We start from the raw sequence: 15,763 nt of genomic DNA on the forward strand, positions 1-15,763 counted from the left end.
TAACATTTTAAAAAAACCAAACACATTTCATGCATACATACACACAATATACCATGACCTTTCGAACTGATTTCTAAATGCAGTGCTAATTATGGAGAGGTCCCAGTCCCTTCCTTCCTGCAGGAAGGCAAAGGACCTGAACTAACATAACAGATGCATTCCACTGTACAGAGTGGGAAGCTGAGCCAGAACCACCAAAGCCCAGCAAAAGAGGGAGAGGTGTCCCCTAGAGCTTTGTTCAGGCTCATATAAAAAAAAGTGGAAGATAATGCAACTTTGTCATTGCTCTACAGGCACAGTACTAGGAAGAATCCTGTCCTCCTTTAAATGCAAAATAGTGGCTGCTTCCTGTATCTAAATACAGCAAGAAGGATTTACTCCAAAACAGAAAATTGTTTTCCCTCCTCCTCCTGCTTCCTACCATTCTGTTACTACTTCAGACATTTAAATCACTAATTTGCTTTTTTACATTTACATAGCTGTTTTGGGCTATCCTGGATTGTCATTAATGTATGCTAACCCCCTTAGAAATGTAGTCCTCTGAAGGAACAGCACCGTCTTCTACTTTCTCTTTACTAACACAGAGCTTCAGAATGTTGGCCAGATCTTTCCTCCCAAAACATGCAAAGAAACAGTTTCAGTGATCCTCACTCAGTTTGGGAAGCAGAAAAAATGTCAAGGGAGGAAAGGTCAGTTATCAATAAAAGTAGGAAAAAATTCAAGTGTTCAATGAGTTTTAAAAGTCAGGGAGGAAAAAGTATCCAGCCATCCTGCACTAGGCAACTGAGTGAGTCTCAGGAGATAAAATCTTGATTCCGCGTATATACCAATAACGCATTTTCTAAGACAGCCCAAGAATACACCAATTCTATTGTAAAAAATAGCAAGGAGGAAACTAATTCTGTTCTACCCTAAGCCAACCAAACCACCTACCTCTATCCTCTAGTACCACTTGCACCAAATATAATCCCACCTTTGGGTGAAACTACCATAGTGTACAGCAAAGAAAGAGCAAAGCTCCCCAAGTAATTCCTTATGCCAGTGTATTTCAAACTTAAAACCACAAATCCAACATGTTCCAATTTTGGTGAATATATGCCATGACAAATTCTTACGGTTCTGCCATGAATCAGATGTAAATAAAGTAACAAAGATTATCTCAGACCTAGTCTCATGAAAGACAACTGTTCCTTCTTTTTGTTTTTTTTTATTCATTTAAAACAGCAATAATGAAAATGTAGTTGAGGACTCTGTGGATTACTGGGATTCCTTCAGCTGAAAGGGTGTAGCATGATAGCTACAACTTTATTACAAACCACAAGCCAACATGTAATTCCAACACCACCTGAAAGAGATATAAAACACTATTTAAGTCATTGCATCAACAACCCTGAAGCATACATGCATCTGAAAACAACTTTGGAAGTGTAAAAAATGAAACGTAAGAGTTATGAGGTGAACAGGAACAAAACAGCTTTCTTTTTATATACAAATGTCTCTCTTCAAGGGATGGCAGCTAACTCCATGCTGGTCCCGAGAAAAGCTGAAGATTGTGTGGGGAAAAAGAGTAACAAATAATGTGAATATAAGCCAAAGTAGATTTCCTGGGAAATTTAAATTGGTCTTTCAAAAAGTATGAAATCCATACTTCTCTCCTTTTTCCTTGCTCCCCATACAGCTATATAGAAAAAAGCTACTGAGACCTTCGCTACTGACCCAGATGCCCCACACTGCTGTTTTACAGGGTCCTGTCATTCCAACTAGTGGCACAGAAATTTGTACTGGTATGATGGAATAGAGGGTGTGCCCTGACTGTAATACACAGCACATCCATATTGCAGACTGCATAAAATCATGCTACATAGTATCACGTATTCATGGCACACATGTGAAGAAACTACCTTTTTGGTGATTTTTTAGACATTTTTGTGTTTATCACCTAGAATTCAAAAGCGATCTCTTTACTGTGATTATCAGCCAAGACAAAGCAGGAGATTTGAAGGCAGACACAGATGTGAACTTTTTAAAATCCCTTCAAATGCTATTTAAATAAATGTCCTCCAAGGATTATTCCTCCAGAAGCAGACTCTTCTCTTGTCCAGTAAGCATGCTGGATATCAATCATTCTCTAGAGAGCTATTAAAGATACAATGACATACAATTCCAACAACATATTTTGGAATACCTTCTATCACAGTTAGGACTTAGAAGCCTAACATGAAGATTCACCAGCAGCATTTTAGCTTGAAGGTAAATTTCCACACTACTTCGTCCTGTCATCCTGCCTGTCTACTTATCCCGTTAGCATAGAGCCAGTGCACTTTTCACTCACAAACAGGTGTCTACAACCTGTGATATCGTTCTGATCATTAATTCATTAAACTGCTCAAAAGAAAAGGATTTAAGTAGGTAAAAATGCAACAGAACTGTGATGGGAAAAAGGGTGGGAACAGACAAGACAAAATGCCAAGAGAGAGCATACCTAAACCACTCTGGAGTTACGCTACTATGAAGCCCCAGCAGTTTATGTAAGCAATACAGACCTATGAAGTATCTGTCCATTTTTAAACCCAATTCTACTATTTCAGTGGACTCCTTAATATAAAAATATTTCTGATTTGAAATCTTCTCCAGGGTCTATTCCATACAGATAAAGCTGCTCTGTTTGAGAAGAAATAAAAATGACAAATAGCCCATTTCACTGTCAGTTAAATAAACAAGAATTGAATACATAAGAAACAGCTGACCAAATGTTTGAAACTCCTCCTTGTGTTACGGGAGTTAGAAGAAATGTACAGAAGCAGTGCTTTTAATCTATGTATGCTCTTTGTCACTACATTGTTAGCATCCTCATGGGCTTGGGAAATGCATTTTTTTTCCAATGTGCAGTCCTTACCTGCCACCCCGGTAGGAAAGGCTACCAAGCGCTCCAGCGGAGCAAGCCATTTGCTTGGAAGCACCGTAACCGGCTCAGAATAGTACTTCCAAATCAGAGAGATCATCAAGGCAGCCTAGAATTGAAATTTTTATTAGCTTGGATAACAATACACATCAAAGTACGTTTTCGCTCCTATTCTGAACCAGTAAATAACAAATTCTAATTAAAAGGAATAGTTTCTTTGTTAATTTACATTGTTCTTAAGAAAGTTCAAAATATTTTTACACTCGGTATGACCTTAAATTTATACACAACATTAAGAGGTAGCAGTGAGACGTTGGCAAATACTGCTTTCTTTTGAGACCCTGGTTCCAACCTAGCGTAGACAAATATAGCAATAGTAATAGTTAAATTCTGATGACTGTTTTTAGCCATAATCCCTGCCTGCTAGGAATCCAACTCACTGTAACATTACCCTAAAGACATCTTCAGGTTGACCACTGTCATCCTTATTAGCAGACAATTCTTTGGCATCAAGTCTGAACTACAGGGACAATCTGATGAGGCACCATGGGGAAATGTGTGGCAGCTGTAAGTGGACATCTGCATCCTCAGCAAAAGCATATTTTGTTTTCAAAAACGTAAGTAAAATATATTTGTACGTATTGGAACTTTCCTGGGTCCAGTGCCATATATAAATTTAAAAAAACCCAGTGATTAAAGAGTTAAGACAAACTCCTACTTTGTCATGTCAAAACCAGAAACGCAAAGCTAAAGTGAGACTCAAAACTCCCTCCATCCCCAACAACCAGGCCTTATCAGCAACATCTCTCTCTTCTACTTCAAGAAGCTCTTTCAGTTTGGCATGCACTGTGCCACTGGTATGTCAAACACCTGTGTGACTAATCACCAGCCAATAAACGCAGGAGAGAATTGTAACAGTACTAAGGATTTGGTTTAGTAATTTGTATCCATAATAAAATATTTACTTACTTGTAAGATGTAGAATACAATATTTATAACCCACTTTATTTTGGCTAATTGGGCAGTTCGTGCTTTCACTGTTAAAAGAAAAAAAATTACTCTGCATTATTTATTATAGCGAATTATACTTACATAAAACTAGTAATTTATTAATATTTCACTCTTCCAATCAGGACATTACACTATTTAAAAATCTCTTTTCAAGTGACTCATAGCTATATTGAAAGTACCCTTCTGCAAGAAAGTGCTAGGTCTGTATCACACTGTAGTTTCTTATTAACGTTACTATGAAAATTGCAAAACACTGATATCCTAGACTGAGAAATGCTACATATAATCAAGAACGCTATTCCCAAATGAGAACAGTCACTGTCGTTACTAATTTAAGACCCTGCTTTAGACGAAGCATAAAGTAAATTTTTCCCTTTCCTAAAAGGGGAGAATGATGGCTTTAGCAGATGCACTTTTTGCCTTATTTCATTGAGGAACACAGTTAAGACTGTTCCTTCACTGAATGAATCTTGGTCATGCCTATTTTTCTTCTGTTACAGTACCTCAGACCAATATAAAGCAGCCCAGTGAAGACAGCACAACTTCTAACATAACAGTGGCCTAAAGTTTTCTAAAACATTGTTGATTGCTAAGTAAACTACCCAGATGTCATTTAATTGAAATTATTGGATTAAGAATTATACTACTGAAAGCAATCCAAAACTGCCGGTTGTAAATGTTGTCCTTTCTCCAAGCGAGGAGCCTATAAACATCCAACCATTCTGCGCAGAGGAGGCAGACAAAGCAAGTAGTCTCCTATCCTGTTAGGATCAGTTAGTGAGTTTGGGCAAAGAGAGCAAAAGCTCTGGTGCCAAAGGTTTATGTGTACTTTCTACCACAAGATGAGGGACTATAATACTATAAAATCCTAATCGAGGCAAAGCACTACAGCTTTATCACACAAGCTGCTGCATAAGACCTAACAGGATTTCAAAATGACATGAAAGATCTCATCTGGTTATCTTATGGATCAACAGTTTCTCTCTACTGTTTTGTAGTACACTAACCAAACAGCCCCAACCAAGCAATGCATCCTTTTGCAGTGAAGATACGCAGCAGAGGAGTTCCTCGACTTATTCAAAACATGATTCAGTGATGAGCGTCATGGAAAAAGAGTAAATAATTACACAGTGAAGCCCAGGAAACTCCTTGTAAGAAAAATTTTATATCTAAATCACTCCCTTATCAGTGTATGCAGAACTATGCGCAATTGAAAGACAAAAGCAAGCTCTCCAAAAACTGTAAAGAAAAAAAGAGAGAAAAAATGGAAGGGTACACTGGAAATGGGTAAGAGGGGGAGGAAGAAAGTTGAAGGAGAAATATACTTAAAATTGAAAACACTCTTGATAAAATGTTTTCCAGAAACTAGAAAAGGGAATAAACATTGCACTCTACCATGAGTTTTAAGCTTGTCAGTCATTTTGTTAATCTTTCTTTCCAGACGGGCATATCTAGCAAACTCATCCATCATACTAATGGTTGAGAGTTCTTGCTTCATGTTCTGAATTTCAGCTCTCATTTGGGATTCCTGCTCTGCATCCTTTTGTAACAATCTGGATATCTAAGAAATAAAGAAATAGTATCAGTTATTTATCCAGAATTCCACTGATTTTCTTTAATATGTATAAAGTACGATCTGCTGTTTACATACTCAAAAGCCTCCCATAAAAAAAGGCCCTTTCATGAAGACACAGGAAAACCTCGGCTTAACATCTGCAACATGTTCTAAAAGCCAAAGAATTTTTACTCTCTTGTTCTGACTGAAGCAAACCAGAAAGGGTTTTACTGTCCCCGTGGGGCAGTGATTTTCAACCTTTCTAACTACGATTAACTGCCTCTTCCTTCTATGTTTCTGCCTTCATCTCTTCATCTTCCCACTCTCAATGATGCTGTTGCCTTCCGAGATCTTTCAAACCTCCCAGGCCCTGCCTGCCACTGCATCCCGAGCTGAACTGCTGTCCTCCCTCCTTCCAGTCCTCACCATGCGCTGCTTGGATGACAAGCACCTGGTATGTGCAGGAGAAGAAGGACCCGGGAAGCACTCCTCTTCATGACTACTCCTTCCAGCTCCAGCAATGCCCCTTACTCATTCACCATTCCCATTTCCAGCTCCAGCAGCCTCAGCCAGGGTCTAAACTAATTAGTATGTAAACTTTATTCACTGAAACCCAATTTTAGACCTCACCAATAATGCATGGCTCACCAATTGGGAATCACTCCTCTAGATTACAGATTGCCTAGTCCGGGCTGTTAGAAACACACGGATTGCCATGCTGGCTGAGTTGTGATCCATCTAGTGCAGTACCTTACCACTGCCTCAAAACCAGAAACACAAATTTGCATTAGTTATTTTTCCTACATCTTACCCACATGTTTAAATGGGGTTTTCTTATAACACTTGGTGGTTATAACATTGGTTTCTTAGCTAAAATTATTTCCTACTGACAGAAACGTACAAAGGTAATCACACCTTGCGTAAGCAAACATTTTCTCCCCTTCTTTTACTTTCCTACTTTCTTTTCGTGAGACACCACCTGCTTATTGGTTCATGAACTCCTTTTACCATAGAAACGAAGATACAAAGAACACAAAATCTTTTTCTTGCTGTTCCTTAGCAAATCTTTCTAGCTTTCTCAACACACGTGTAATTTTTTCCCCACAAACGATGTTCCCAGTAGTGCAGTCAATGAGAACATTACACTACCTTCTGTCACGAAACACAGCAGAAAGTTGAGCAGAGATTTTCATTAGTCATCTGTGGTATCACTGTGTTCAACTTCCCAAATCGCTAGAAGTAATCTATGTTTTAACGGATTTTTATCCGTTATTGAATGGTGTGCACTGATCTGCATGACGGTGAAGTTATTCACATGAGAGAGCAAAACGACGGGTATTTTAGCATGCCTGCTCGCACGTAAGTTTATTTGGCAGTCACAGAGTTTACTGGTCCATAATTCTGTTACCCACGCTTCCACAGAAATGCTTAAGATCAGACCGGAGGGCATCCCGATTAGTGACTGCGACATTGGGTTTTGTCCTACCATACCCAACTCCTCAAGCCCTGCGTCCGCTCACCTCCCTTCCAGCGGCAGCGGTGTACAGGAGGCAGAGAGGGCCGCAGAACTCCCCTCCGCATCCCCCGCGACGCCCTAAGGGCCGGAGCCTCAGGGGCATCAGTTAAGACACCGGTAACTCGTTACCCGCAACTCCGCTTCAAAGACCGGCTCCATCGAGGCTGCTGGAGTCAGCCCCGTCGCGGTGCCGGTTCGGTTTCGCGATCCCCAGTTCCTCTCAGTATCAGCCCCCCCGAGCTTCCCCTCCCCCAAGGCGAGGAGCCGGACCAGGCCCCGCTACTCCCAGCCGGGGATGGTCACGGGTACGGCCGGGCACCGGGAGACCTCCCGAACCGGCCCCGCTCCCCCCGCCCCGCTTCACCCCATCGCTCAGCCCTCAGGCGGGGGTGACGACGCCCCCGGCAGGGGCCTGCGCAACGCCCTGCCTGCCCCCCGCCGCTCACCCCCTCCTCGGCCACCCGACGGCCCGGCGCCCGCCCCCCTCCCCGTTTTGCCTCAGCGGCGGAGCCCGGGCGGGCAGGGCGAGTCCCGCGACCCCCCTGCGGGGGGCAGAGGGGAGGAAAGGCGGCGGGAGCTCGGCCGCGGCCCCGGCTGAGGAAGGGCCGCCGCCCCCGGCCGGCGGGGGGGCGGTGACGCCACTTACGATGGAGGAGCAGGAGGGCAGGAGGATCTTGAGAGCGTTGCAGAGGAAGACGGAGCTCAGCACCAGCAGCCAGGCGCCGCTCTCCGCCATGCCGCCCGCCCCCGGCACTAACGAGCGTCCCGGGCGGGCGGCATCGCGGCGGGGGCGGGGCGGCCGCCCCGCGCTACGTGAGGTGGCGGGCGGCTGCCGTGCGTGAGGGGAAACGGGGACAGGTGCGGCCACGTGACGGGGGCCGGCCAATCAGGAGGCCCCGCCCCACTTCCCCCGGCTAGGGGAGGCGGTGGTTCGCCGAGAGATCCCGCCTGGCGCCAGACGGGGGAGGGGGAGAGGGCGGGGCGGGGCCGCTGGCAGCAGCCGGCCCCGCCCCGCTGAGGCGCCTCGGCCAGGGTGGTGGTGAGGGGGGGGGGGGCGGTGCCGGCGGCCGCCGGAGAGCGGGGAGCGTCCCCCCGCCGTCGCCCCCTCCCACCTTCCCCCGCCTCCCCACCCCCCCCCCCCTCCAATCCGGCTGGATCCTGTTGCGGTGCCGCTGGCGCTGCTGGGATGGATCGGGGAGGGGGGGGGGGGGGGGCGGTTTCCCTGCGCAGCGAGGCTGGCTCGCAGGCAGCCGCAGCGGCTCGCCGTGAGGCACCCAGCGCGCGCAGCAGCCGGGCGGGAGCCGCCGCAGCTCCGGGGGTCGCGGCCGGGAGCCGCCGCCGCGCAGCCTCGCCATGCCGAAGAGAAAGGTGAAGCGGGCGTGGAGCGAGCGGGGGCCACCGACGGGGGACCGGGCTGTCCGGAGCGGCCCCCTACCCCCCCGCGCTCCCGCCGCAGGGGCGGGCGCGGTGTGTGGGGGGGGGGGGGGGGGGGCGATCTGACGGCGCGGGGACGGGTGCTGGGCGGGAAGCGGCCGCTCCGCGGGCTGCGGCCGCCAGCGCTGTGGTGAGCGGGAGCCGGCGCTTTCCCCGTGCCGGCCGGCTCGGCGTAGCCCCTGGCGGGGGCCCCGCGGTATCTGGAAGGTTCGGCGGGGGGCTCGCCGGGCGCCTCAAACCCTCCGGGGCTCGAAATCCGAAAGCGGCGGCGGGCGGCGGGAAGGGGCGGGCGGGGGGGCGGGCGAGCGGCGGCGTCACGTGCCCGCCCCGCCGCCGCCGTTGCCGTCGTCGTCGTCGTGTCCGCTGAGGCGCCTGCGCCGCCTGACCCGCGCTGTTTGTGTCGGCAGGTGACGGTGGCGGACGGGGAGGCCCCCGAGGAGGTAGGTGCCCGGGGCGGGGCGGGGGGGGGGCGGCGGGGCGGGGGGGGGGCGGCCGGGCGGGGCCCGCCGCCGGCCCGCCCGCCTGATCGCTCGCTCTCTCACTCACTCACGCCGTTTCTCTCTCTTTTTCCCTGCCTGCAGCCGAAGAGGCGATCGGCGCGGCTGTCCGCTGTGAGTACGGGAGCGAGAAGGGGGGCTGGGGGAAGGGTGCGTGTCTTCCCGGACCGAAAAGGGGATTTTACCGAGGGCTGAATCTCTCCCTTGCTTGTTCTTCCCTCTCAGAAACCTGCTCCTGCCAAAGCGGAGCCGAAACCCAAGAAGTTAGCGGCAAAGGTGAGAGTCCGCGGGAGGAGGAAGGGGGTCGAGTGCGCTGTGCCCGTGCCTGGTGTCCTCCCGTCCCGTGTCGTCGGTGCGCGGTGTGTGAGTGGTCTCGCTCCTCCTCGCGTGTTCCCTGTGGGAACGCTCACCGAGCTGCTGTATCGTGTTCAGGTGCTCCTGCCGGTACCTGCAGGTGCTTTCTGCTGCTGTTTGAGTAGATCGGAGCATTGCCTAGAAAGGTGGGCACCGATTCACAGGTGTTGGATGGCGGTTTGGTACTAAGCAGAACTGCTTGGATGTTGAAGCAACTGTACCTAGGATTGTGTTTCATTGCTGTAACAAAAGGGGGTAAAATACACTCACAATTTAAAGCAGTGCATTAGGACAGGAAAAAAATATTTGGATTTCTTAGGTAGCCACCGAAAATGATCTGCGTTTCCACACATGTAGTCTAGCTTTCAGGTCTTTGTGTGCGTGTGTAAGTAAGCGTGGTTTGGTATGACCCTTCAGTTTTTCAGTGTAGCCTTCACAGTGCTAGTAACTGAGGTGTAAAATTCTTTGTTTCTTGGGAGAAATAAGAGGCTGTGTATCTGTTGGCTTGTTGGTATACGTATTTTCAAGTGTTCCTTTGTGATTATAAGATTTTTCTCTTTAATGTATGGATTGAAAGCATTTCAAATACACTAACATCAAACTCTGCTTTGCAGACTTATTGATGTTTTCATTTTATTAATCCTACTGAACGGTTTCTTATCAGTTATGCACCTTCATTCCAATGGTTTGAATATCAGTGCATTCCTATCCTCAAAGCTGAAGTCCTAAAGAAGTTGGGGAAGCTTTCCAATTTTACTTCAGTTCTCATTCTCTTTTTGACCAGTGTTTTTGTGTGGTGCATCTAATTCTTAGTGCTGCTAGTTGATGCTGACTGATACGCATGATACTGACTTGCTGCCTATAACTACTTCCAGAAAGAAACATTTCCACAGGTCATAGCTGGGAACATATTCATGTAAACCAAGTACATCGCAAACAATTGTCATCTTAGAATATTCAGTAGAACGCCTTGCACAAGGCCCCTGTGGAAAGCTGCTGTAATGTGAATACGTAAACAATCTTTTTTTCTTTTTCTTTTTTTAATTACCATTGGCAATTCAAATAAATCTAAAACTTGTTTTACATTTGATCCTCTTTGTTCTAAAACTCATGCTGTCACTAAAATCTTGTGACATTTGGAAACTTTCTCATTGTTAATGTAAAAATCTCATTTGTTTGCATTTTACTTTTCCAGCTTCAGTGCGTTCTCTCTCATTTTAGCTATTTCTGGACTTTGTTTAAATGGGTTGCAGAAATACTTCACTGTTACATACCAGTCAAATGTTAGATTTTTAAATTTTTTTTTTAATTATTATCTTTTTCTGTATTTGATACATTAAAAGATGCTTCTCTGCATCAACTTTGTAACTCTAAAACTTTCATGACAGTATTTTTTCTGGTTGGGAGAAGTTTGCTTATTATGGAGTTACTTGGTGGGGTTTTTTTAAATAAATATTGATGAAGAAAAACATATTTTGACAGTCAAAACACAGAAGTCTATGTGTTGTGAAATTGTCTGCTACCTGAATTTGTAATACTGAGTTTAGCCTTTATAACCTTTTAAAAAGAGTTTTTTTCCATTAGCGTGTTTCAACTGTTTTCTCCATGCTCTTGAGGATTTAAATTTTTTTTTCTAAAAATAGGAGCAAAGAATTTCTAAAGTCTTCTGACATCGACAATTTAGTTATGTGACATAAGATGCTTCAGCATTAGATTTTTCTACCTTGCATCTCTTGTGTATGTAATGTAACTTATGGCATGTTCGTATCCAGTGGTGTAAAACACTTAGCACTTTTGCTCAATAGTTGCAATTGGCTGACAAAACCATATTTTCATGGAGATAGTATTTTACATGAGCATTCATGTAAAATAGGAAATGTATTCAGGTAGCTATTAAAAAGTTGCATGTGTGACGTAAGGAAGTGGCATGGTTTTGGTAAGGAAGAATGCTTTGAGTGAAGATAGTATGGAATGCTTCTGACCAAATGGTTTCTAACAGTAATCTGAAATACACATTTCTACAGTACTTAAAATATGCAAAAATGATAACTTTATTTCTTGGAGTGAATTTTAGGTCAGAGACAACAAATTAGGACATAATTTGAAGAACATACTTATGAAATGCGTGCAACATTTTTAATGAGATTAGACACATTTTAGGGTGGATCAGTGTAGCGATCTTCTGCTTAGAGGTATAAATGCATTATGTTCTCTTGCCACTTACGTTGTACCTGCCCAGAAAAAGTGTTACAGTTTGTCATTTATTGAAAATTTTTGTTAGTGTTATTACATTTGACAGATGGTGTCAAAACCAGTGCATGTATGTAATTGTGAATTGATAGAAATATTTTCTAAGTAGGGGGATTAGCTGGAGGACAGGCAAGCTTTGTAGCATCTGGTTGCAGTAAGGAGCGTGTGGGAGGTTGTATTACATATTTATATGAAAGTAGCCCTTGAACAAATACCTTTTCCCTACCCATTTAACAACAGTCATGTAGGTACAGAGGATGTGACTGAGGTACTAACAGAGGAGCACTGAAAATGATACTCGGTTACGTTGCTGAAATTCCCACCTGTCAATGTAAGAGGAAAGATAGTGTTTGAAGTGTTTTGTATTTTTTAGAAAGCGGAAGGACTGCATTGCTATTTTTTTAATGCACCGCGAGGTTAAATCATATATTACAAATTGCTCTGTCTAGCCACTGGAGTCTAGTTATCTTCTCATCCTAGTTTGATTCTGTCATTTTACTGACTATCTGAAACTGTGATTGTTTGCCTATATATAGTTTGGAAAACTTTTTGGCAGTTGAACTATGTATTAGCTCATTGGTTGTTGGTAGCAGCTTTTACTGTTTAGCAAGTCCATCTTGGTTTTGTGTGATTTTTATTATTTTCGAGGTTTACCTAGTAGGTCATAGGAACTTACTTACTGGAAATTTATTTCATTGTAGGATAAATCTGAGGACAAGAAAGCTCCATCAAAGGGGAAAAAAGGGCCTAAAGGAAAACAGACAGAAGAGACAAACCAAGAACAGACAAAGGACAACGTGCCTGCAGAAAATGGGGAAGCTAAAAGTGAGGAGGTAAAGTTGTCTGTATTCTTCGGTGCAAAGCACCTGGATAACTTACTGTACTGGTTTATCCAAACATCTAGCAGAAACATATGCAGTTCTTACAATAGAATCTATTTCTGCTAAAAGAAAGACGTAGGATATTGAAATATTAGTACACATACCTGGAAAATTATAGTTGCCCCAAAAAGAGTTGCAGTGATGTGATAACAGTCCCTGAAATTAAGGAAAAAGGTGAGAATTTTACCAAAGTTCCTTCAGAGAGGGGCTGTTTTCCTGTGGGTAGGTCCTGGCAAAATAATACATACCAGGTGTACAGAGGGGATATTGCTCTGTGGGGAGCGGTGGGGTGGGGTGGGCGGGTATCTGTCTTTGGAGGGTTTGGTTTGGGTTTTAGTCTGCCTTTGCTGTTGCTGGAAGAGAGGTTCCTTCTTGCTACAAAAGTTTTTTGACAAATGCAATATTCATTCTCTTGGGACTGGAAACAGTTTTCACTGAAAATCCAAAGTTGAGGTAACATTTATAGGCGTCACAGATGCAGACACTGCTCATAGAAGGGACACAGATACAGACACTGCTGGTGCAGGGATGGAAGAGAAAGTGCAAGAACTACTTGTTGTGGCTGAAGAAATGAACGTGCCAAATCAGCCCTGGCTGTAATATTGTGCTAAAATGGCTGCGTTGCTGAAGTTTTTGGAGTCCCGATCATCTAACTTAAAACATCCTCCACACCGTATTCTTTTTCTGGAATGTGGACATAATTCAGTTTCAAATTTAGGACAAGATCTGTAGGGAGAAGCAGTGCCTCTTACTAGGGCAGCTGTTAACAACTGGACAAAGCACAAGTTTCATGTGGCAACAGGCCTAGAATTAGTGTCAGGTTTCTGCAATATTGAATGCCTCATTTTAATTAGTTCAGTGAAGTTTGCTGATCAGATAGTCAGATGATTTTTTTAATTTAATCTGTGATTCATGCTTACTGTCTGGTTGTTGCATTGAGAAGTAATTTTTTTAAGATAGAAAAAACGTCTCTCTGAATTGTATCACACTGATCTATCAGTGTGCAGATAGATCCTGAAGTAGAGGAAAAGAGTATTTGGTTTTTAGGTAGACGATGAGTTTTGGTGGGTGAGGAAGGTACAGGATGGTACTTGAGTGCACAAGACAACTTTACGGTAGCAATTTTTCATTTGCAAGCTTACAGTGTGATGTTTGTGAAAAAGTTGTGCTATAACTAGGAATTCTTTAGTTACCTTTCTGTGTAGCTCTGGCTCTGTATTACTAGTGCATAATTTGGTCTTTTAATTTGTGTGTGTAGTATTTCAGTAATACCATCAAAAGTTAAATTTGGCAATATTTCTCAACTGGTGTCTGTTTAGTACACTAGTGCAGAGATGATGTAAATTTACAATGGATGATGACTTCTGCGGCACATCTTCATGCTGGTCTCACGTTGGTCACACCAGCTAAAATTGCAGGTTTAATATAATACGTACGTCTGGAAGAGGCAGGGGTATAGTCTGTCCTGTTGGACGTTACTGTTTTCAATCAGAACAATAGTGTCAGCGATGCTATTGTTAATCCATGAAAGGCCAGTGATGACTTCTGGTGACACTCACAGTGAATGTCTGTAACGCCTGTGAATGGAAATGGCTTCTGTACTTCATCCTTCAAAAGCTTCCCCCAGGTGGCAGTAAAGACTGAACTGGTTCCTCTTTGGGTACTAATGTGGGTAAACAATCTATTCTGCTGGTGGTGCTGCAAAGCTTTGGAATAATTAAGTATAATTTTTATGTTAATACGTATGTTACATTCCTTTTTTTAACCTACATTGCAAATGCAGCGAGTTTTCCGATCTAAATGGAGTTGTAATTTTAATCAATTAAGTTTGTATGAACTTGTTCTGAAGTTGAGGTATAGCATATAGAAACTTGACTTGAAAACAGTATAGCTCTGCTGCTACAGTTCAGTTTCACTTTAATGTATTTTTACAAAATTATGTTTAATGCAGTACTGTGTTTCTAAGTCTTAGTTACTTTAAAACATGGTAAGATTTGAAAATATGTTAACAGTGCTGCACTGAAATTTAAATGCATGAAGTGTATCTGTCGTGTCTTTTCTAAACACCCTATATGCAGGGGTTTTAGCTTAGTAGGTTAAAAAGCTTCCTTTTCCTGTCATAAAGGCAGTAATTATTGAAATGGGCTTTGTTTTTTAAAAAAAAAAGAATAGAAATCCTTTGCAGCGTGTATTGAGTAGTAACAATAGCAACGTTCTGAAATTCATACATGATGCATCTGAGGAGATAGAAGCCTTTTCAAGACAGCTTGGTTTTAGTAGGTCATTATCCAAGAGAAATAAGCGGATCATGACACCAGTTTATTAAGACTGTAAAGCACGGTATGTAGAAACAAGTCATGGTTGTTCTGTATGTCAAGTTAGCTAACTTGTGTGTTAAAAATACTACGAACTAAGAGGCTGAGTCACTTAGAAACTTTCTGCATTGAAGTGTTCTGGTTTTCTTTCTTCTTTTCAGACCCCAGCATCTGATGCAGCAGTAGAGAAAGAAGCTAAGTCCGAGTAACATCTGGTACCAAGTCTTTAATTGGTGGTCCTTATACCTTTCTTCTTGTACAATTCAGAGGAATATTTTTATCAACTATTTTGTAAATGCAAGTTTTTTAGTAGTTCTAGAAAACACATTTTTAAAAAGGAGAGAATCCCAACTCAACCCATTTTTTTACATATTTAGATAAGTGTAAATGCTTTTTTTAAGTGGTAAAATCATGTACTGGTTGTCTGTTTTCTATGAAACCAGAAATTAATGGCATGTTACGTTAAGGAGAGGACTTTGAAGCCTTGATTAGGCTTCACGTTCCACAGACTGCGAGGGACAGTTTTTCTATCCTATTAAATGAAGCATAACACAGATCAGACTTTGGAATTCATAATGATATGTTGAGAATGTCTTAACATTTTAGTTATTTATCTTTATCTATGGTTGTACCATCAGTAGAATTGTTTATCTAATAAAACTGCTCCCTAGTGTTGGATTTCGCTGAGTGATGTATATCTGTGACAAAGTTATTTTTGGTAGTTGCAGCTTTATTTTTTCCAACAACTTTGTAGCTGTGATGCAAAAGCTTGGAAACTTTTGTTCTATCTTTAAATACTGACTAAGTAAAAGTTTCTGCTTGGCAGACATAACTTGTTAGGTCAGTATTTGAGATATTGGAACTTCATATCCAGTTTTAAAGGACAGCTTGTCTACAAAGATCAAACGGAAAATATTTGAAATAGTCTTAGAAAAAAAACAGAATTATAGTTTTTAGATTTAAAAAACTATGTGACTAAAACAATTGTAAAATTGTTCATAGTGTCTGTGATCACCAAGCAAAAGCCAAATAAATCTTGATTATGAAA

General features: G+C 43.2%; 2 protein-coding genes across 2 annotated transcripts; one reads left to right on the forward strand and one right to left on the reverse strand.

The window, feature by feature from the left end:
• Positions 1 to 1,191: 1,191 nt before the first annotated feature.
• Positions 1,192 to 7,863, reverse strand: GET1 (guided entry of tail-anchored proteins factor 1). Its single transcript, XM_075033681.1, has 5 exons — positions 7,631 to 7,863; positions 5,309 to 5,474; positions 3,872 to 3,939; positions 2,897 to 3,011; positions 1,192 to 1,345 (listed from the first exon to the last, which is right to left on the reverse strand). Exons 1-5 carry the CDS (start codon positions 7,718 to 7,720, stop codon positions 1,272 to 1,274), a joined length of 513 nt encoding a protein of 170 aa, XP_074889782.1. The 5' UTR covers positions 7,721 to 7,863; the 3' UTR covers positions 1,192 to 1,271.
• A 239-nt stretch (positions 7,864 to 8,102) lies between these two features.
• HMGN1 (high mobility group nucleosome binding domain 1) lies at positions 8,103 to 15,763 on the forward strand. Its single transcript, XM_075033682.1, has 6 exons — positions 8,103 to 8,352; positions 8,826 to 8,858; positions 9,000 to 9,029; positions 9,141 to 9,191; positions 12,221 to 12,352; positions 14,877 to 15,763. The coding sequence occupies exons 1-6, from the start codon at positions 8,338 to 8,340 to the stop codon at positions 14,922 to 14,924; spliced, it is 309 nt and encodes a 102-aa protein (XP_074889783.1). The 5' UTR covers positions 8,103 to 8,337; the 3' UTR covers positions 14,925 to 15,763.

Source organism: Buteo buteo, chromosome 8, assembly GCF_964188355.1.
Source record: "Buteo buteo chromosome 8, bButBut1.hap1.1, whole genome shotgun sequence".
In the NCBI taxonomy this organism is placed as follows: domain Eukaryota; kingdom Metazoa; phylum Chordata; class Aves; order Accipitriformes; family Accipitridae; genus Buteo; species Buteo buteo.

Coding starts and splice junctions, on each gene's coding strand:
- GET1 (XM_075033681.1), bottom strand. CDS start 7,720: ATGGCGGAGAGCGGCGCCTGGCTGCTGGTGCTGAGCTCCGTCTTCCTC. Junction 5,475..7,630: donor TGCCCTCCTGCTCCTCCATC/GTAAGTGGCGTC, acceptor TTTATTTCTTAG/ATATCCAGATTGTTACAAAA. Junction 1,346..2,896: donor CTTTCCTACCGGGGTGGCAG/GTAAGGACTGCA, acceptor TATCTCTTTCAG/GTGGTGTTGGAATTACATGT.
- HMGN1 (XM_075033682.1), top strand. Junction 8,859..8,999: donor ACGGGGAGGCCCCCGAGGAG/GTAGGTGCCCGG, acceptor CCCTGCCTGCAG/CCGAAGAGGCGATCGGCGCG. Junction 12,353..14,876: donor GGGAAGCTAAAAGTGAGGAG/GTAAAGTTGTCT, acceptor TCTTCTTTTCAG/ACCCCAGCATCTGATGCAGC.